Source organism: Camellia sinensis, chromosome 10 (assembly GCF_055761805.1).
Source record: "Camellia sinensis isolate YWXY chromosome 10, ASM5576180v1, whole genome shotgun sequence".
Classification (NCBI taxonomy): domain Eukaryota; kingdom Viridiplantae; phylum Streptophyta; class Magnoliopsida; order Ericales; family Theaceae; genus Camellia; species Camellia sinensis.
In genome coordinates, this window is record NC_138970.1 from 171,101,733 (window position 1) to 171,123,479 (window position 21,747).

Consider the following 21,747-nt stretch of genomic DNA (forward strand, 5'->3'; position numbering starts at 1 on the left):
ATTTAAAAATAATGTACCAATAATATATTTATAAATTACGATCATAATGATATGCCTTATATTTTTAAATGAGATAATAATTTCTCTCCAACCTACGTATGTGTTAAGAGTTTAATAGGAATTTTCAAATTGTGACATTTTGATCGTTTTTCAAATTGAAAGTTCAAAAATTTTGTTTATTCTGTTAAAACTCTTGTATTATTGATTGATGTAGATTACAAGATTGATTGTATAAGGATTTGTATGTTACAAGCTATTATATAGGAGAGGTGTGAGGTAAGTGAGTGGTGGTAGTGGATGGTAGTGGAGGTGGTGGGTGGTAGTGGAGATGGTAAGTGTGTTAGGTTTAGTGGGGTGGATGTAGTGGGTTAGGTTAGTGGGTTAGGTTTAGTGTACATTAACAGCCCCCCTCAAACTCAAGGAGGATAGGAACTAACCAACTTGAGTTTGAAGAGAGTAACAAAACAGAAAAATAAACTGATAAATAAAACAGGATAGGAGACACGGTATGGTCGTGTCAGACCGATGTAGCAGACAGTTTATGGGGTCATGTCGGACCGTTGTAGCAGACAGTGTGTGGTCGTGTCAGACCGATGTAGAAGACAGTTTACGGGGTCATGTCGGACCGTTGTAGAAGACAGTTTACGGGGTCATGTCGGACCGATGTAGCAGACACTGTGTGGTCGTGTCAGACCGATGTAGAAGACAGTTTACGGGGTCATGTCGGACCGTTGTAGCAGGACAGTTTACGGGGTCATGTCGGACCGTTGTAGAAGACAGACAGTTTACGGGGTCATGTTGGACCGTTGTAGCAGGACAGTTTACGAGGTCATGCCGGACCGGTGTAGAAGACAGTTTACGGGGTCATGTCGGACCGATGTAGCAAGTTGTGGTGGTGCACCAAGGGGGCGACTTAGGGAGTGCGCCATGAGGTGGCTTGAACATGATACTGTGTATAACCCCCCCTCAAACTCAAATAGGTGTGAAGATAGAAACCTATTTGAGGTTGAAACAAAGGGATTGATAAAGCTGACCGGTGTAGAAGACACTGTATGAGTGTGTATATAGGCTGCCCAAAAGATATACATGGATGTAGATATCAAGCCCTTAAAAGTCGTGCCCTCAAAAGGTGTGCCCGCATCCTCAAAAGGCGTGTCATCAAAAGGCGTGCCCGAATGCATCAAAAGGCGGGCCATGAAAAGGCGTGCCGGTTGGCGGCGAGAAGAGGCGCGCGATGCGCGTGGCTGCCTCGGCTATTTAACCAAGACAGAGCTGAGGCAGAGGCGAAGACAAACAATTGGCGAAAATCCTCTTAAAAACTCTTCGTTTTGCTGAGAAGGTTTTGCTGAGAAGATACTCTGTAACACTCTCTATAACACTCTGTTGCCCAGAAAAAATGGCTTCGTCGTCCCGTGGTCTGCTGACTCTCTTTCCCGACCTGAACGAGTCCACAGGAGAGAGAAATGGTGCGGTGTCCCGTGAACCTCAACCAAACACCACGGGGTTTGCTCCGTTGAACTTTCCGATGCAGTCGGTGGAGCAAAAAATGGCAGTGCAGTCGGATGTGGAGGCCAATCAGTATACTCTGAAGGCATGTGTGGAAAGCATGACGGCGGTCACAAACTTGTCGAACCGGCTGCAGAGTAGGACAAATGAGGTGCAGCATTTAAACTCCCAGCTGGCTCTGCTCCAACGCATGTATAAGGATGCGCGAGCAGAGATGAGCGTGCTAAGGGCAGAAAACAAGGAGCTGAAGCGGAAGGCCACCGTGATGTTCCGATTTGGAGGGCCGCCATATGCTGCAGTGGAGGAGCAGGGAGTACTGATCATGCCCAGTGGAGTGGGAAACACGGAGGCAACACCGTCAAGGGCTGCTCAGGACGGAGGCAAGAAGAAAAGACCGGCGGCAGAGTAGAGAAGAAAAAGCCCACTGTTTCGTTGTTTGGTGTTTTTGTTGTTGTTGTTGTTGTTTTTTTTTTTTTTTTTTTTTTTTTTTTTTTTTTTTTTTGGTTTTTCTTTTTTTTTTTTTTTTTTTTTGTTTTGTTTGTTTGTTTGTGTAAAATGGTGATCGGGATGGAGCCCTGGCATGAAAAAAAGACAAGTGTGGGGAATGTTTGTGGTGTTATTTGGTGTTGTTGTTTTGTTGAAGAATAAAAATAAAATAAAAGAAAACAACAGATAAAGAAAATAGATAAAAATATTTGGGGATGCTCACTAACGAGTTGTAGAATAAGGAAATATTGATGGAAAAAGAAAATAAAATAAAATAAACAGAGAGATAGGAAAAATATATTATAAAAAATATATAAATATATATATAGATTAAAATAAAAGAAAAGTGAGAAATAACGTGGTTGTCCTTTTTTTTTTTTTTTTTTTTTTTTTTTTTTTGAAAAAAAAAAAGAAGATAAAATAAAAAAGATATATATATATATAAAAGTGAGGAGAGAGAGTGAGTGGGCGGTGGATGCAAAAAAAAAAAAAAAAGTGGGTGGAATCAAAATAGTGTTTTGAATAGAAGATAATGAAAAAAGAGAGATATATATATAAAAGGAGGAAAGTGGGGAACAAGGAATAATAAAAAAAAATAAAAAAAAAGAAAAGGTGTCTGTGTGGCTGGCAGTCACTCCCGTGGCTGTGTGTGTGAGTGGGGTTGGAAGAATAAAAAAAAAAAAATAAATAAAAAAAAATAAAAGGTGTCTCTTGATGCATGTGCGTGTCGGCCGTATGTGTTGGTATCATTGTATATCATGGATTGTACTTCGGTATGTATGATTCTCTGAAGCCAGTGCTCCTCACTGGATTGTAGTTCGGTATGTAAGTGTTATAGTAGAAGGAAACAGTGCCTGTATAATACCCATAGACTTGCACTGACTCTGGTTTCCAACCATCGTATCCGCTCCTGTACAGGTACAAATAGCAGACTTGGTAGCGGCGACGAAGGTGGAGAAGGCGGCGCGGCGCAACGCCGAGCTATCTGCGAGGGCGGCGCAGCTGAGCGCGGAGGCGCAGGCAGAGCAGGCTCGGGCGAGGGAGCAGGAGGCCATGGCTGCGGCGCTGCAGGAGCGGCTTCAACAAGCCATAATGAGCGGCGGCGGCGGAGAGAAATGACAAGCGAAGAGCACTGGCGGCGAGTAGAGAACCAACGCCGGAAAATCTAACGGCGGTGACAGCAAGGCAAGTAGCGCGGTGGCGCCGATCGGCAAGGTAAGGAAGAAGGCCAACAGGGTACGAAACAGATGAATGAAATGAGATGTTTTGGGAGGTGTGAATCAGGTTTGTTTGAGATTTGGTTATGTAACAGGTTAGGGTCCGGCGGGCGGTGAAGGCAAGGTTGCCGCCCGCCGGAAGGTGAAGCTCACCAAGAGCTAACCTATTGCTCTGATACCATGTTAAAACTCTTGTATTATTGATTGATGTAGATTACAAGATTGATTGTATAAGGATTTGTATGTTACAAGCTATTATATAGGAGAGGTGTGAGGTAAGTGAGTGGTGGTAGTGGATGGTAGTGGAGGTGGTGGGTGGTAGTGGAGATGGTAAGTGTGTTAGGTTTAGTGGGGTGGATGTAGTGGGTTAGGTTAGTGGGTTAGGTTTAGTGTACATTAACATATTCATTGACCTATTTAATATTGGGTTATATATATATATATATATATATTTAATTAGATCCAATATTACACTGGTATGCGGGTATTTAAATTGTAATTATATATCACACTCTAATTAATAATTCTTTGTTTAGATCCGTGATTTAGAATAAGACAACAAAAGAGAGATAGAACGCCGGCCTCCTCCAAAGCTACATGCTCTAGGGAGCCTTCTGCTATCTTATGACATGACATGAAATCATCTATATGTTCATAACAACAACAAAATGGAAAAAGAAAAATATGAAGTGTAATGTGACATTAATTATTATTGTTAGTAATTAAAAAAAAAAAAGAAGGTGTAATCTGACATTATTTTTTTCAGTTGTGACTTTACATTCCAGCCATGTCTGTCCCTACCACTTTGACCTTCTCTTATCCGTCCCTTTCCTTCCACAACCCCCTCTCTCTCTCTCTCTCTCCCATTTGTAATGGGTTAGCATTAGCAGTAGGGGTGTGCGCGGTGCGGATCGGTGCGGTTTGAGAGAAAAATAGAAATCGTATGGCGGGTGGCGGATTGATAAAAGTGTCACTAGAATTTGCCATTTTCCTTATCAAAAACCGGCGGTTCGGTTGGCAAATAATGGCGGATTTGCCTTGGCGGTTCGGGCGGATTGGCGGTTTATAAAAAATATAATTCAAATTACAAAACTTAAATCAAAGAGTAAAAAAAAGACGAGAGACATCGTGATGTTAAGCATCTTGCGAAGCTTTCTTCTGATGCAGCAAGTGTAGCAACAACATGATAATATCAACGACTATGCCATCAGTTCATTACAAGTATCTGTGGAAGCTGCAATGATCAAATACAATACATAAAATTCCCCTCGAGCATTAATGTAATACTATATTCTAAGGTATAGACACTACAAGAATCTGCACTTTTAGCGACCACTTTTCGCGACCAATATAAAAGTTGGTAGCTAAAAGTTACCTTTTGGCGACCAAATATTAATTAGTCGCGAATGATCATTATTTTTGACGACCAAATATGAGTTGGTCGCAGAAGATCCTATGTTGGTGACCAAAAAATGAGTTGGTCGCAGAAAGTGATGTGGTTTTGGCGACCAACTACAAATTTGGTCGCGGAAGGTCACATTTTGACGACAAAAAAATAAGTTGGTCGTGCAAGATCAAAAATAAGTTGATTGTGGAATTGGCGACCAAAATTTTGGTCGCTAAAAAACTTATTTTTAGCGACTAAAAATATTTTAGTCGCTGTATATGGAGTTTTGGCTACTAAAACTATTTAGTCGCCGAATGGAAAATGAAACATTATTTTTTATCTTTGGCGACCAAAATTTTGGTCGCCAAAAACTTATTTTTAGCAACTAAAAATATTTTAGTCGTCGTATATTGAGTTTCGGCTACTAAAACTATTTAGTCGCTAAATGGAAAATCAAAAATTATTTTTTATCTTTTGGCGACCAATAGTTTGGTCGCCAAAAACTTATTTTTAGCGACAAAAAATATTTTAGTCGCCGTATATTGAGTTTTGGCTACTAAAACAATGTAGTCGCCGAATGGAAAATAAAAAATTATTTTTTATCTTTTGGCGACCAAAATTTTGGTCGCCAAAAAGCTTATTTTTAGCAACTAAAAATATTTTAGTCGCCGTATATTGAGTTTTGGCTACTAAAACTATTTAGTCGCAGAATGGAAAATAAAAAATTATTTTTTATCTTTTGGCAACCAAAAGTTTGGTCGCCAAAAACTTATTTTTAGCGACAAAAAATATTTTAGTCGCCGTATATTAAGTTTTGGCTACTAAAACAATGTAGTCGCCAAATGGAAAATAAAAAATTATTTTTTATCTTTTGGCGACCAAAATTTTGGTCGCCAAAAAACTTATTGGCGACTAAACTTGTTGTCGCAAAAAAAAAAGAAGAGTTTTTTGCGACCGTAATAGGTACCGTTGCAAAAAAAAAGTAAAAATATATATATATATATATATATTGTGGCTTTGAGACATTTTCATATATATATATAGTCACAAAATAGTTTAAATAAATGCAACGTCATTTTTCTGTCACAAAAAAAAATTAAAAAAACAATGTCGTCTTACTCTTTCTTTGTGTCTGTCTGTCTGTCTCTCTCCCATTGTGTTCACCTTGCTCACTCTCTCCCTCTCATCTTCTCTATTTATTGAGCTCTCCACTACAAGAAAATGCACTTTTAGCGACCACTTTGTCTCTCTCTCGCTCATCACTCTGTCTCTGTCTCTCTCTATCTGTCTCTCACACATCTCTTTCTCACCACCCATCTCCTCTACCACATTCACCACTACTGTAAATGTCATTCCACTACCACCATTATTACCAATGTTGTCACTCCACCTCTACGACTACCATTACTACCACCATCACTGCCACTACTACCACTGCTACCACTACTACTACTACTATTACCTCTCCTCCTCTACTACCACTCCATCTCCTCTACCACTACCATAACTTCACCACTAATCTCCTTCGCCATCACCTCTTATACACCACCTTCACCACTACTGCCGCTCCCTCTTTTCTACCACAAAAAATTAGCTCTTGATTTTTAGTAAACAAAAAAAAAAAAAAAATGGGCCACAAAAAAATATTTTCCATTGACCATAAAAAATTAACTTTATTTTAATAGAAAATATTTTTCATTAAAATATTACCCTACTTCTACCAAATAAAAAAAAAAATTCATTAAAATAAAGTTAATCTGTCTGTCTCTATCTCTCTACACGTCTCTATCTCTCTAAATTTCATTAACTTTATTTTAATTGAAAATATTTTTCATAAAAATATTACCTCTATTTTTACCAAATAAAAAAAAGATTTCATTAAAATAAAAATGAAACTAATAAATTTTCAACCTTAATAACTAAGAAAAATAAAAAATAAAAAAAAAAATTCTGCAGTTTCAACCAAAAAAAAAAAAAAAAAATAGCAAAAAATAAATAAAACTATGGCCTATCTTAACTCTCCTCTTCTTTTCTTCTTTTTTTCGTTTTCCCGCTCTTTCTATTTCCCTCCTTTCTTTCCCCCCTTTTGTTTATCGCGATCTCAAATCCCCAATCCCTAACAAAAAATCCCCAAAATACGATACTATAGGGAGGGGGAGAGGGAGGGAGAGAGAGAGAGAGAGAGTTGATCGGAGATTCTCAAAAATGGGGAACTATCACTTCGTGTACAAGGACGTGGAAGGAGCTTCGACTCAATGGGACGATATTCAGAGAAAATTAGGAAACCTCCCTCCAAAGCCCCCTGCATTCAAGCCCCCATCCTTCAAGCCCGCCGAGGACGAAGACTCTAAACACAAAGACAAAGCCCGCCACCGCGACTGTGACTACCACCGACGACTACGACTCTGTTAAGTTCTCTTTCTCTCACTTGTTTGCTGCTCTCACTCTGCCCCTTTCCCTCTCCTTCTAATTTTTGAAACCCTAACAAGTGATTTTTTTAAGTCTAGGGTTGGTCAAAGTCGTCTATCTCCTATGGGATTTTGATTTTGATTCGATTTGTTCATTTCCAAGTTCTTTTTCTTTAATTTAATTTATGTGTAAATTTTGCACACCTTCAAACTGCACGCAACTGTATGCTTAATGCCTACTGATTTTTCCTTCTCTTCTATTTCAGTCCCTTAATTTCATTTATCAAAAAAAAAAAAAAATTTGCGCCCTTTAATTTTCTTATGGTGGTTTCATCAGCAATCCCCTTGTAATGCAGAAACCTTGCTGGAAATAGCTTCACTGGTGGCATCCCTTATTCCATATCTCAGATGACTTCCCTAAAATACCTGTTAGTCAAGCATCCGAAATTTGATTTTTATTGTTCATGGAAAAACTATTTAAAACTTCACACTTAACCACTGGTTGTTACATTGCATTACCAAACAAGGGAGGAGAGAAAACACAATCTTTTATTTCCTCTTGTAATTTAACAAATCATTTCTTTTAAGTGATGTGCATTTTTAGTAAGATTGGCTTCTTTGATTTGTTTCTTAATTTACTAGCATTTAAAAGATAGCTGTAGTAAGTATGCTTGCTTTTAATAGCTGTAGTAAGTAATCTGATTTCAGTCTTGGCATAAAGATGCTTGTGAGACCCTGAAAGATTAGAAATTCATTACTGTTGGTCTTAATGATTATCATAGTCTTGGTAATAAGTGTTTTGACTTCACTACTCTATCTTGTTGCAGAACTTTTGTGATGCCTTCTAGGATGTGTATTAATCCAATACATAATAATAAAGGGCTTTTTCATCAGTCAGACAATGCAAATTCAGAGGAAAGGTAAGCTTCATTTGGCTTCTATTGTAAAGAATCCTTGGTTGGTTACATCACAACAGAGGGAACAAAAGAAGAAGACAATAGTTGAACACTGGCTGTTGTTTTGTTTTCAATGAAATTGTTTGCATAACACTTGTAAATAATTTCCTTGCATTTCTTTTCCTTTTATTAAAAGCAACAACTTGAGGCTTATGGTTCAATGCATGGTACAAACACTGACACAGGATTGGTGTCTTGCATGCATATTAGGCACTTCCTAGTTTGCTTATGAATAAAATAAACCAGGACATGTGTGCTGCACTCACAAAATAAAATAAAATGAAATAAAAATAGTTGCCTCATTGTATTAGCAGTTGTAACTCTCTCGTGTTAAAAATTGAGTGGTATTTTCAGAGAAATAACTAGAGGTGTTGTCTAATGTATGCTGATATTTGTGTCATTTTATTTATTAGGTGGGCTGCTAGCTCCTGTGCCATGGATTCGTTGTATGATTTGGAGCTCATTTCCAACACTGTTCCTGTAGTTTTTGACAATTCTGAAACATGGCATCTGGCTCTATCAACAAGCTTGAAGTTGGGGAGTAGAGGGATGGCCCATGTACAAAAAATTACTCGTGTTGATCTCAAAGAGAAAAGTCAATATTCAAATATCTTGCTCATTAATCGAACTGCTAGCCCTCTTGCATGGTAAGCTCATTATTGCCATATAATATTTATTTTGCTTTGCTTAGTTCCACAACACCCCCATCCCCACAAAACTGGTGAAGGACAAATTGAAGAAATGTTTGCTCCATTGATTGTTCAAAGTCTCTGTAGTAGTTACCCTGTATTCTCACATTATAAGGGTTTGGAGGAGACCAGCCTAACTTCTTTATATATTAGTTATTGACTGAAAAATGATCAAGGCTGTGATAGGGTCTTATTCATTTACATAATTAAATTTTAAAAACCAATTTTAATTGAAATGAACAACAAAACCATTTTGAATTAGTTCAGATTTCATAAGTAGTAATTATATTGTTTATGTCATATGCCATGCAATATTATTGTTCAAATCTTTGAAAAAATCACACCTGTGTTGGTAGAGTTTTTCATGTTTTAATCATGATTATATTATTAATCTTGATAATTATTCAGGTTTATGGAGTGCAAAGATCGAAAAAACCACACTGCTACAATGTTGCCATATTCATTTCTTCCTTCAATGGCTGCCCAGAAACTATGACATGCAGCAGAAAAGGTTTACCATGTACAATCTTTTTAAGTTATGATTATCTACTCAGTTCAGGTGAAATAGCACATGATTTACCATGTATTGGCTATTTGCACTGTCTGCTAACAAATACTTGGTCCAGTTATCTTGTTAATATCTTTTGACTGCACATAAAGTTTCTCTTCAATTAATGCAAGAAAAAAGTAAACTCAAGGAAGCAGTAAAATTCTGATATTGGCATAATTTCATGGTGGGCCCTATTAGAACTATGCATAATCATTGTATTATTCTTGGTAGAGTCTTATATTATGATTATTTAGGTTAGGCATTGATCTGGTTTGTTTCATATTATCTAGTAGTGTTCTATAGGTCATCAGTATATTGCTAATTTCAGAAATTTCTGAAAATGGGTTGTAGTTGCTGCCTGTAGGTTATAATTTGGGTCAAGTTTTATATGGGTTGTTAAGTATGATTTTAGGTAAGTTTTGAATGAGTTTTAAATGCCAAAGTCTTTATTTTTTAAATTTTGGAGTCAGTCCTTTTGGAATTATGAGTTCTGTATAAAGGTATGTACTTCTTATTCAACAATGATGAGTTTAGAATTTTTTTTGAGAGCTTTTGAAGCTTGTTTGGGATGGTCTGTGCGATGCCTGCTTGCAGGAATCCATGTGTGTTGCCTACTCTAGTTGTCATCTTCATCATCATAATCATAATCATCATCATCATGATGCACTTTAACCGTTAAAACACGCTGAACCAGATCTGTTTCATCTTCCTTTTCCTACCATTAATTTTGTTTACAACACTAACATTTTTTCTTCAATTCTTCAACCCTAGCTTGCTTTAAGTACTTGGATTATTATTTTGTTAGTGGATTATACCAGTGGACTTGGTGGACAATTTCATATGATAAGAATTATTTATTTTTATGAATTTTGGCAATATGATAATTAAAGATTTAATTTGAGTATTTTGCATTGTTGGTTTATGTGGTTGGACTTTTAGTCTTGTATGCTTATTTAAATGAGTGTGCGACGTTGCCATGGAGCTTGAGGCGTGACAGTTAGGAAATGGAGACTGTTGGTTTATCAGGTGGTATGGACCTAATAGCCGTAATCAGAGCCTCAGGAAGAATTAGTCATGCACGGGGTCTCAATGTTCCTAGTTCGGGTATTGTTGGTGAGCAATTCATTGAGAAGATTCGTAGGGTAAGAGGTATGATTTAGATATTGGATCTGCATTTTTTTTGATTAATCTGTTTGAGGGAAATCTCGTTTCTTGCTATTTTAATATTTTAAAAAGACATCCTTTAGAAACAACCAAAAGAAAAAATGGAAAAAGGGGCATGTAAAATTGATGGCATAGTTAATAGTTCATGTTGACTCTTCTGTTTCCCTTTTTTTATTTTTTATTTTTGCTTTTACTTTCCTTTACAAATTGTAAAGTTTACTCATGATGCAAACTGTAAGGTCATCTATAAATAGTAAAATTAAAGCAGCGAGAATGTTTGGAAATTGGTTGGTTTCAAGATGGACACACTTGGAACTTTTCTTAATCACATTTTGGTATTTGTTGTCACTGTTTATGCTTATTTTTAAGTTAGTATGGATATAATTAGCTTTCGATATGAAAAATCAAGTATTATAGGTTAAGAGTATTTTGATTATTTCAAAATTTTCTTGACATGGAAGGTAAGGGCATCCATGGGTCATTCATAGGTGAAGTTGTGTATTGGGTCATTCTATATTCTTTCTATCTGTTTTAGATGAGTTTTAAAAGTCAAAATTCTAGTCAAATTGAAAATATGTTTCAATTTATTGATGGATGATTTAGAAATGCTTCAGAAACCACAACAATAAAATGTAATGACAAATTAGTGTTGGTAATGAGGAAGACATGGTAGACTGAGGAAGGTGTGAAAAAATGTACGGTAGCATGGTGTTTTGTAGAGCAAGTATAGAGTGGATGAAAGGATAGGCCATCATGTCATTGGTGCATCAAATGCAGTAAACTGTTTTGAAGACCTTGAGACGTACTAAATGGGACAGGGGGTTGGTTTGCTCTGATGAATAAGGAGAAAGAAATACAAAGTGAGTTGTTTCAAATCTTAAACATGAATAAACTTGAATTTAAAAGATAAATTGTAGTTACAAAAATGGCTGCTCTGATGCTGGATCCTAGTCATATTAGATCTCAAAGAATGATACTCTAATTATCCATGGCCCCAAGGGAGTTGTGGGAAGAAAAATAACCCTCTTTTAACTGAGTACATTTAAATGAAGAAGTCGTAAGGACATGTTACACTGCAGGTGAAGCGGGCCAACATATGATGTACCAGGCTCATTAATCAAGCCTGCTACACTTGCAGGCTCTAAAAACTGCACTTATTTTAGTCTGGAAGATAAGATTGGTTCTTAGCCTATAGTGCAGCTAGCTGCACAGCTAAATAAGAATCGCCAAACTGCTATATGAAGCCCATCAAAAGCTGATTTGTGAGACACCAAAACTCATGTAGTGGCGACTGTCTGCACACCCTCAACCTCAAGAGTGCTGCCTTGAGCCTTCATTGATCTCCAAACTCACCTCACTATCCTCTCATTCCTGGCCTTCTTCAGTATCCTGAACTTGGTAGATTTCAAATATAAGAGCTTGAATAAGTTTGGTATTGTTAGAAATGGGAAAAAAAACTATATGTTTTTTAGTAAACAGATATAACATCCATTTTTACTTCGTAGACTATGCTTTAGTAATTTGTAGATTTTCATTTTTCAATTTTTTTTACGACTTTAAATGTGTAGTATGATAGGGGTAATTCATGTATTTGTTGTTGGTTCTCAGGGTTGGAGGCTTCCAGATATGATGTTTGCAACCAATTGTAGTTTATCTGATGCATGCAACACTATAGCAAAACAACTTGAGAATGTTTACTCATCAATTGCGGCAAGTTTTTCTTCTTACTTCTTTTACTACATATGTTTGATATTCATGTTGTTTGTGTTGATATTGGTGCACCGCATTGTGATGTGAAGTTTGAGCTCAGTTCATTCTAAGATCTTTAAGTCCTTCACAAAAGGATAGTTTTTCCTTTAAACATGGAAAGAACCTTTGACCCTCTACTTAAGGTAGGGGTTTTATTGATGTTATAATTACAGATGCATTACTAGATTGAGATATGCTAAACAAAGACATGAAATAAGTTAGTTTGCTCTTAATCAAGGTAAGATTGTTTGTAAATGCTTCCTTTTTTACCCTGCCAATCTCTTTTGAAACCTCCTTGGCAGTACACCCTACTCATACCATGTCACATGCAGCCATATCAAAAACTGTGACATCACTGGACTCGTATGAATTTTCTGATGCTGCTACTGTAGTATATTCATGGTGGCAGTTCCAGTTGTGTGATGTGTTTATTGAAGCCGTCAAGCCCTACTTTGCCAGTGATGCTCAAGCATTTGCTTCTGAAAGGAGTTATGCACAAGACACCTTGTTGGTGTGTCTGGAATAACTAATTGGATGATGGGTTCTATTGCTGTTTGTTTTGGTTGTTTATCATTTATAATGGTAATAAGCTGTCTTAATACTGAAAAGTAACATCAATTAATGCTGCTCCTCAACCTTTGTTCTACTGTTTGCAGTGCTGGACAAATGAGAAAGTACAGTATGAGATGGATATGATTGAGTCAGCCGTGAAATCACTCAGGTCACTCAGGGCGTTGATGCCTGCAAAAGAAAGGCATGAAAGGTAAATGTTTAAATGATATGTTTTTTTGTTTTTCATTTTATTGTAATAGAATTTTTATTTTTGGGTTATTTATTTATTTTTTTTCATTCATGAAAAGCATCTAAGCTTTAGTTGTTTATTCTTTTTTTATTCCTCATATTTTAGGCCAGGGAAATATTCTAATGTTTATTTTATGAAATACCTATTTGCTATGTATATAGTTCCATTTCTGATTATACTACTTCTGTGTAAGCCAAAATTCCTTTCCTTGGATTGTAATGACAATGTTTAAATAGTGAATAAGAAAATAAATCGTTACGTAGGAGTGAGATTTTTTGAATTGTTACCAACAAATACTTTGGAAATAATATGTAGTTGCCTTTTCATAAAGAAAATTCTATAAGGAAACATGAAGACTGGTTAATACTTGGTAATGGGACATGTCCTATATAGAATTTTGGTCATGGAACATTCTGTGAGGGGACATTGATGAGAATGTTCATTATTATTGTTTATATTTATAGTGCTGGTTAGAATTTGATTTGAATTTTTCCGAATTTGAGTGGTCATATGTTGTAGTAGTGACTGACCTTCCAGCATGATTGAAATGTGTTAAACAAAGATGTTGGTGGCCCATCTGAGAAGTTCTGGGGTTTACTTACTCTCCTTACTTGGTGGCCCATCTCAAAAATTAGATTCCATTAAACTTTGAGTCAGAGAGCTAGTCTTAGCTTTTTGCTAAAAGAAAATTTCTCTGAAGAGATTTTCCTCTTTAATGTGTTTTCAAAATTCCTCCCCTGGGAGTATTATACAGATCCTTATTCACTTCTTTTCTTGAAAAAACACTCTCTGGTTGGCATGATGAGTTACGTAAAGACATTGAACAGCTGTGTATGCAGCAAACTGGTCCTGGTTACCTTGTTGTGGCTACTCGAATGCATTTTCAGAGGTATATTATTTATCTCAAGTCCATCAGATGAAGTTGTTATCATTAATATTTTTTTTGGTAGGTATGCGTTGGCATTATCTTTTCAAATTGGAAATAAGAATGCATTGTGAATTTATCCCCCCCATTAGGACAGCTGGCTTGGAGCAGGAGATTGAGAGCTTGAAAAAGAAGTTAACTGCTTGCACTAGAGAGAAGTTAAATCTCCAAGAGGAGCTTTCTCAAGTCCTTCCTGTAACATTGATGGGAAGGGCTGGGGATGGTTTGAAATAAAACAAACTTCACATGACACAACTCCTGTTTCTAGCACTAGGATAAAATTTTACATTCCTTAATGAGCTAAGATTAGCTCTAATATCACCCATTTCTATCTTCTTGACTCCTTTCCCTTCCAAACATGATACATAGTACCAGCAAGGGTCAACCTGTAAACATAATCTGTAATAGCCTTACCTCCACACTCTTCAGCAAAAGTCAGGCATTCTTCTACCAGGAAGAATTCTCCTCAAAAGAACAGTCCAAGTATATGCTGAAAAATATTAACAAAAAAATAAATGATCGTGATCAAACCCATTGCACAATACACACATGTTTTCAGAAACAATCCCCCACTTAAACATTCTATCCATTGTAGCCAGTCCTCACTGAACAGCAACCCATTACACAAAGCTCCACTTAGGAACATTTTGAGGCAACCATGCCAATTTATGTCAAGGGACGATAGGGTATAGTGTTTGAATTGCTTGCCAAGCTATTCACCATTACTAGAGGGTAGCCAAAACACGGAGTCAGGCCTATTAGGATTCAATACAAAGCTAGCAGGGTATTAGCTTCAATCTCAGAACAGCAACCAATTGCACAAAGCTCCACTTAGCAACATTTTGAGGAAACCATGCCAATTTATGTCAAGAGACGATAGGGAATACCATTTGAATTGCTTGCCAAGCTGAAGCCACAGTATATTCACCATTACTAGAGGGTAGCCAAAACACTGAGTTAGGCCTATTAGGATTCGATACGAAGCTAGCAGGGGTATTAGCTTTAATCTCAGTAATAACCACTCTTCTACCTCTAGGCCACTTCCAATTCCCAAAATTAATGATAAGAGGAAACTCTACTATTCACAGCCATGCCCATATGAAAAGCAACCCTTTCCCCATATTTCTTATTCAAAGGACCCAAGGGATGCCAATTATCAAATCGCGGAAATGTAACAGTCCCATCACCAATGATATATTGATCAAAGGCTGCCCCACAGCTCTTAGTTCAAAAAACTTCCTGACAGTCCAAGATGCCTCAGTAGGAAGACACTTACCCTTAATTACACAAGTATGGACTCACTTAACCCACAAAGAATCAGCTTTCTTACTTAAAGCCCACAAAGGTTGTCTTAGCATAGTGGCCTTATTCCACTCTCTCAAATTTCTGAATCCCAAGCCCTCTTCAGCCTTTGGTGCACAAATATGCATCCACTTCACTTTTGCACTGTAGTACCTAAACTCACTCCCTGTCCACAAATATGCATCCACTAGAGAGAAGTTTGTTTTATCTCTATTATTATTTTTAAGGAAAACTCGTCAGATGTATTCATTCATATCATATCTGGTAGGTAGGGTAGCAGAATGGATGAATATGCTTTCCCTTGATGTCTTGGGAAAGAGAACAGAAAGGAGGCACAAATGTTATGCCACCTTATTTATGTGAACTGCAAATTTATATTTTTTTTTGGTACACGTTAATCGTTTGTGTGTGATTACTTAGATTAGGGGCCTTGATCATCAGTGCTGATTGAATGTCAGCTCAAGCTGCTCATCTACAACCCAAAGTTTAATCTAAAGCTAAGACCATCAGAATCATTCATGTTTTAATTAATCTGTGGTATTATTCGTTAAAATAAACTTTACCAACTTTATTAAAAAATCATATATAAAAGTGAACTGAATCAATGGAGCTTTGATAGTTAACTATGTCTGTATTTGTTATGGTTGTTAGCTTATTAATCATCGTGTACTGAAATTTGCAGGTACAGCAATAGGTACAGTTTTATTATGCCAGGTAGTTGTCTCAATACGATGTACATGTTTATAGGATTTAATTGATTTTTGCAAAGATACGGGTTTGCAATCCAGTGTTGCTGCCACTATCATGCTTCTCTGATAAATTTTCCAATTCTGTTTCTTTATTAGGTGCCTTACATCACTACTGCTTTGATGGATGCGAAGCGTGGCACGGAAGGGCGCAAGGATTTTTTGATTGGCTATCAAGGCAACTTAGTGGATTAAGCAATTTTCCTATTGCTGTAAATCTGAATTATGTATTGTTTCAATTTGTTATGCTAGATGGATGTGACTTGTGAATGAAAACTTAGAATAGTTGTATTGTGTCGAATGTTAATGATTCAGTTAATTTGAAGGATGCTTTAAAATTATAGGTTTATTATGGATTGAATGAATTATTAGGAATTACAGGTGTATTGTTTTCCTGCTTTGGCGACCAATTTATTAGTCGCAACAAATAAATTATTTTTTTTTCGCAAAAAATGACAATTGTCGACCAAGAGTTTTGGTCGCAAAAAATACATCTATTGCTGACCAAAACAGTTCTTGGTCGTGGAAACTCACTTTTGCCGACTAAAAGTTTTGGTCGCGAAAAGTAACAAATGGCAACCAAAACTTTTTTTGGTCGTGGAATGTCACAATTGACGACCAAACTTTTTGGTCGCGGAATGTCACGATTGGCGACCAAAATTTTTTGGTCGCGGAATGTCACGGTTGGCGACCAAAATTTTTGGTCGTGGAATGTCACAATTGGCAACCAAACTTTTTGGTCGTTGAATGTGATAATTGGCGACTAAACTTTTTGGTCGGGAAAATATCACTTTTCGCGACCAAAGTGTTTTGGCGACAAAATAAATTAGTCGCGGTAATTAAATATTTAGCGACCAAAAATTTAGTCGCGAAATCCAACTTTTGCCGACCAACCACAATTTTGGTCGCGAATTACTTTTGCCGACCCTCAATTGGCGACCAAAGTAGCGACCAAAAAAATTGGTCGCGGATAACTTTTGCCGACCAAAAATTGACTTTTAGCGACCAATTTTTTTGTTGCCAAAAGTGTTAATTCTTGTAGTGAGAACAACAAGCAAACTTAAGTAAAAAAGAATTTTTAGAATCCTATAAAACATGATTTAATAGCGGTGCGGGTCGGTGCGGTTTGGAAGAAAAATAGAAACCGGCGGATTGATAAAAATGTCACTAGAATTTGCCATTTTTCTTACCAAAAACCGGCGATTCGATTGATAAATAATAATGAATTTGCCTTGGCGGTGCGGTTCGGTGCGATTTTGACGGTTTCGGCGGTTTTGGCGGTATTATGCACACCCCTAATTAGCAGTGATAATAGATTATGTTGAAGTTAACAGTAAATACATGCCTGAACTCATATTCAAATGTACTTAGAAAGTAAATCGTACATGGAATAAAACATATATCCATTCTTATGTTTGGATATCAATAAAGGAAAAGAAATGTACAATGTTATAGAATTATCATTCAACAATTAAAGAGAATAATCATTTTGTTAAGAGGCTATAGATTAATCCCAAAATCATTCTAGCAAACGAGAATTTCTTACCTTCTTGCGCCCTTTGCAATATGTATTTGCTGAATTTATGATTTCAGCTTAAGAAGTGAATGGTTGGAGAAATTCCAACTATCAACCTAGAATTAAAAGTCTTAAAATTGCTTTAATTTAGAAAAATAACTATCCACTCTCTCATTTTGTTGTTTTGATGAGAAAATTAACTACTTTCACCATCTTTTTTATTAGGTCAAATGATTGAAAGTTTTCTAATTTCATTGTTGAAGTTGAAATTTCAAATTTAGTAAATTCACGTTCTCTGTCTACGTAGAGCTCATGTATTTCATATGATAGCATAGATGGAACAAATTTAAAATTTAATGACAAAATATAGTAGCCTCAATTAAGCCTTCCTTGACATGATTTATCCCATGGGTGTGAAAATTAGCACAAATTTGACTTCAAACAGAGAAAAAATTGTCTCCTTTCTTTTGTGAAGGGAATATATTCCATAAATGTAGAAGTGGTCCTGTTCAGGTTCAAAGTTCAAACTGCTTATTTTACTTTTAATATACATATTGATATTAATTTTATGATTAACATAAAATAGCACATTAGGGATACCTATAATAGACAAACACAAAAAAAGAAAGAAGAAAGAAGCGACAACCGGCATGGAAATTCTTTGAACGTAAAGAAATATTTAAAATTAATGGCACGCATTGATTATCAATATTTTTGTTCCGCTCATTTTGGATCAGTTGTTAGAATATATTATAAATTATAATTTTTAAATAAATTATAAATAATAACTTTAAAGCATATGGAATGATCAAATTAAAGATTTAAATTGCCGAGCAATATTTGTTTAAATAAACTGTAAAATGATTTCTTACCCCTTTTTTTTGCCGTTGTTAACCATAGAGGTTTAGGAGTGGAAGAGAAAAAAGAGGGGTGAGTTGTTTTATAGAGATAAAATGGCAATATTAAGGTTTCGTTTGACTAAGACTTTTTTTGCCTAAATAAGCACAAAAATTAAAATAAGATAAATAAGTTAATAAGATAAAATTATTGGTGGGAGTGGGGTGCAAACCACTGTTGGTGATTCACAATGAGAGGTTTAAAACTGAACCAAACTGAAATTCAATTCACTCAAAATAATTCTAAAAAACAAACAAACAGAGCACTATTCATTTCTTTCTCTCACACACTTATCACTCTGATACATTAGCTATTTATAGATAAACTAGCAATATGAACACATTTAATGCCAATACAGCTAGTAGTGTGAAAGCATTGAATGCAACTACGGCTGTTGGTGTGAATGCATTGAATGCAACTATGGTCATCTTGATTTTTAGCCTCCACTTTTGACAAACAATTTTTATATCAAGATTACTTCACAACATCCCCCCTTAATCTTGATTCTCAATGCGGCTTCATCCCGAGCATTATCTTCATTTTGTTGAACAGATCATTTTTCAATGGCTTTGTGAAAATATCTGTAAGCTGATCTTGAGATTTGCAAGAAAATAATTTCACCTCTTTATTTTTCACATGCTCTCGAATGAAATGATAACGGGTGTCAATATACTTACTACTTTCATGATAAACTGGGTTCTTTGCCAATGCAATTGCTGAGCGATTATCAACATAGATCTCAGTGGATTTTTCTTGTGGAAATCCCAAATGCTTCAGAATGTTCAGTAACCATAGTGCATGGCACACAGCTTGGCTGCAACATACTCAGCTTCGCAAGTCGATAATGTCACAATGGCTTACTTCTTGGATGACCATGTGAAGGCTGTATCTCCCATAAAAAAAGTAAATCCTGTAGTACTTTTTCGTTCATCCAAGTCACGTCTCCAGTCGCTATCTGAGTAGCCAACAAGACTGAAATTATCAGTTGGTTTATAGAATAAACCATCATCGACTGTACATTTGATGTAACGAAGAATCCTCTTTGCTGCATAAAGGTGTGACTGATCTGGTGTTTCCATATATCTGCTAAGTAGTCTTATTCCATAGAGTATGTCTGGCTTGGTGCAAGTAAGATAGCGAAGACTTCTAACTAAGATTTTGAAATAAGTTGGATCCACATCACCTGCCTTTGTACCTTTTTTGAGCTCCACTCCACTGTCTATAAGAGTATTCACTCGATTGCAATTCTCCATTCCATATCTCTTGAGAATTTCCTTGGCATAGCCACTTTGGGAAATAAAAATTCCATCTTTTCTTTGTGCCACTTCAATGCCGAGAAAATGAGCCATCAATCCAATATCTGTCATTTCAAATTCTTGGACCATGCTTCTTTTAAAGTCTTTGATCATGGTTGGATTGTTTTCGGTGAAAATTAGATCATCAACATAAAGACAAGCAAGCAACATACTTCCATTAACTTCATTCTTCAAATATAGTGCGTGCTCATATGGACATTTTTCAAAACCATTGTCATGAAAATACTGATCAATTCTAGTATTCCATGCATGCGGAACTTGCTTCAATCCATAAAGTGTTTTCTTCAATTTGTACACTTTGTCTTCATGCCCATTCTGAACATATCCCGAAGGTTGTTCAATATAGATTTCTTCTTCAAAGAAACCATTAAGAAATGCAAATTTTACATCAAGTTGATAAATCTGCCACTTGTGTTGGGCAGCCAAAGAAATCATTAGCCTGATAGTCTCCAAACAGGCAACTGGAGCAAACACCTCTCCATAATCAATTCCAGCTCTCTGCTTGTAACCTTTTACTACTAACCTTGCCTTATAGCGTTGTACTTCGCCTTGTGCATTCCTCTTTGTCTTGTATACCCATTTCACTCCAATGGGTTTGTGCCCCTCTGGTAGATTTGTAAGCTTCCCTGTGTCATTTTTCTCAATGGCATGAATTTCTTCATCCATTGCTTTCTTCCATTTATCTTCTTGGATGGCTTTTGAGAAAGTAAGTGGATCACTAGCTGCAAGTAGGTAGAACAAATTCAGATCTGCTTCTTCTGTAGCTTCATATATCTCCTGTAAATTTCTTATTGCTCTTGGTTGTTTGAAAAAACTATCATCTGATGATGCTGATGTTGATGATGATGATGATGTAGCACTTCTGTGAGAAACTGGCGATCTAGGTGCTAGTATTCTATGTGGAGGAGTTTGTGGCTCATTTTGAACTTCTCTTGTAATTTCAATCGGAGCTTTTGATGTTTCATCTTCAAGAATGAGTTCTGTATCTTTAACAACATCTTGATTCTAGTTCCAAGTTTCTTCTTCTTCTTCAAATATCACATCTCTACTCATGATCACTTTTCTGGTAATGAGATTATATAACTTGTATCCCATTGTTCTGTCTCCATATCCAACAAGGATACATTTTTCTCTCTTATCATCGAGCTTGGTTCTTCTTGCTTCTAAAATCTTGGTGTACGCAACACGCCCAAATATTCTAAGATGGTTGACACTTGGCTTATGTGAACTTCAAGCTTCTTTTGGAGTCATAGAGTAAAGGCTCCTGGTTGGACATCCATTCAACAGATCACAGCACATGATACGGTTTCAGCCCAAAATTGTTTGGGTAGTCCCTTTCCTTTCAACATGCTCATTGCCATATCTAAGATTATGCGATTCTTCTTTTCAGCAACACCATTTAGCTGTGGCGTATAGGGTGGTGTTGTTTGATGCTTGATTCCACACTCATTGCAATAATTCTTGTAAACATCTAATGTATATTCTCCACCTTGATTTGATCGCAATGTCTTGATATAGTAGCCGCTTTGCTTCTCTACGAAAGCTTTGAATTCTTTGAAGATACTGAACACCTCCGACTTTCTTTTAAGAAAATACACCCATGTCTTCCGGCTATAATCATCAATGAAGGTGAGAAAATATCTATTCTATCCATTCGACATTCTCTTCAATGGACCACACACATCGGTGTGCACTAGCTCCAGCGGCTTTGTTGCTCTCCACTTCACTTCTTTGGTAAAGCTAGTTCTGTGATGCTTGCCAAGAATGCAGCTTTCATAGACCTCATTAGTATGAGCAATATAAGGAAACCCTTTCACCATATTCTTGCTTGACAACAGCTTCAAGCTTCCAAAGTTGAGATGACCAAACCTCAAATGCCATAGCCAGTCTTTGTCTTTGATGATGGCACTTAAACACTTCGCAGCATCATGTTGGATGTTCAATGCAAACATCTGATTCTTGGACATTCTCACTCGAGCGATCAAATTACCATGATTGTCTTTGATGGTGAGATGACAATCTTTCATGCTGATGTCGTACCCTTTCTCTAGGAGTTGTCCCATACTCAAAATGTTGTTCTTCATGGCAGGAACATAATAAACATTGGAGATGTAATCATGATCTCCATTCT

At 36.5% G+C, this 21,747-nt stretch overlaps 2 protein-coding genes across 4 annotated transcripts; both read left to right on the forward strand.

The window, feature by feature from the left end:
• The first annotated feature begins 6,740 nt into the window (after window positions 1-6,740).
• On the forward strand, window positions 6,741-12,209 carry LOC145801540 (uncharacterized). 2 transcript variants are annotated; one of them, XM_082893319.1, is made up of 5 exons: window positions 6,741-7,003; window positions 7,832-7,924; window positions 8,374-8,607; window positions 9,058-10,348; window positions 11,972-12,208. In XM_082893319.1, exons 2-4 carry the CDS (start codon window positions 7,842-7,844, stop codon window positions 9,143-9,145), a joined length of 405 nt encoding a protein of 134 aa, XP_082749445.1. In that variant the 5' UTR covers window positions 6,741-7,003; window positions 7,832-7,841; the 3' UTR covers window positions 9,146-10,348; window positions 11,972-12,208. The 2 variants fall into 2 exon arrangements, with proteins under 2 accessions (XP_082749445.1, XP_082749444.1); XM_082893318.1 differs by lacking the exon at window positions 6,741-7,003 and adding an exon at window positions 7,047-7,432 and having other exon boundaries at window positions 11,972-12,209.
• Window positions 12,210-12,449: 240 nt separating this feature from the next.
• On the forward strand, window positions 12,450-16,236 carry LOC145801541 (uncharacterized). Of its 2 annotated transcripts, none has more exons than XR_014343150.1 (4): window positions 12,450-12,694; window positions 12,769-13,803; window positions 15,824-15,855; window positions 15,987-16,236. XR_014343150.1 is itself a non-coding variant. In XM_082893320.1 (4 exons), the coding sequence occupies exons 1-4, from the start codon at window positions 12,647-12,649 to the stop codon at window positions 16,154-16,156; spliced, it is 357 nt and encodes a 118-aa protein (XP_082749446.1). In that variant the 5' UTR covers window positions 12,450-12,646; the 3' UTR covers window positions 16,157-16,236. The 2 variants fall into 2 exon arrangements, 1 of the variants encoding a protein (XP_082749446.1); XM_082893320.1 differs by having other exon boundaries at window positions 12,769-12,875.
• Window positions 16,237-21,747: the final 5,511 nt, after the last annotated feature.

Coding starts and splice junctions, on each gene's coding strand:
- LOC145801541 (XM_082893320.1), top strand. CDS start 12,647: ATGATGGGTTCTATTGCTGTTTGTTTTGGTTGTTTATCATTTATAATG. Junction 12,876..15,823: donor GCAAAAGAAAGGCATGAAAG/GTAAATGTTTAA, acceptor TGAAATTTGCAG/GTACAGCAATAGGTACAGTT. Junction 15,856..15,986: donor GTACAGTTTTATTATGCCAG/GTAGTTGTCTCA, acceptor TTTCTTTATTAG/GTGCCTTACATCACTACTGC.
- LOC145801540 (XM_082893318.1), top strand. CDS start 7,413: ATGACTTCCCTAAAATACCT. Junction 7,433..7,831: donor ATGACTTCCCTAAAATACCT/GTTAGTCAAGCA, acceptor ATCTTGTTGCAG/AACTTTTGTGATGCCTTCTA. Junction 8,608..9,057: donor ACTGCTAGCCCTCTTGCATG/GTAAGCTCATTA, acceptor ATAATTATTCAG/GTTTATGGAGTGCAAAGATC.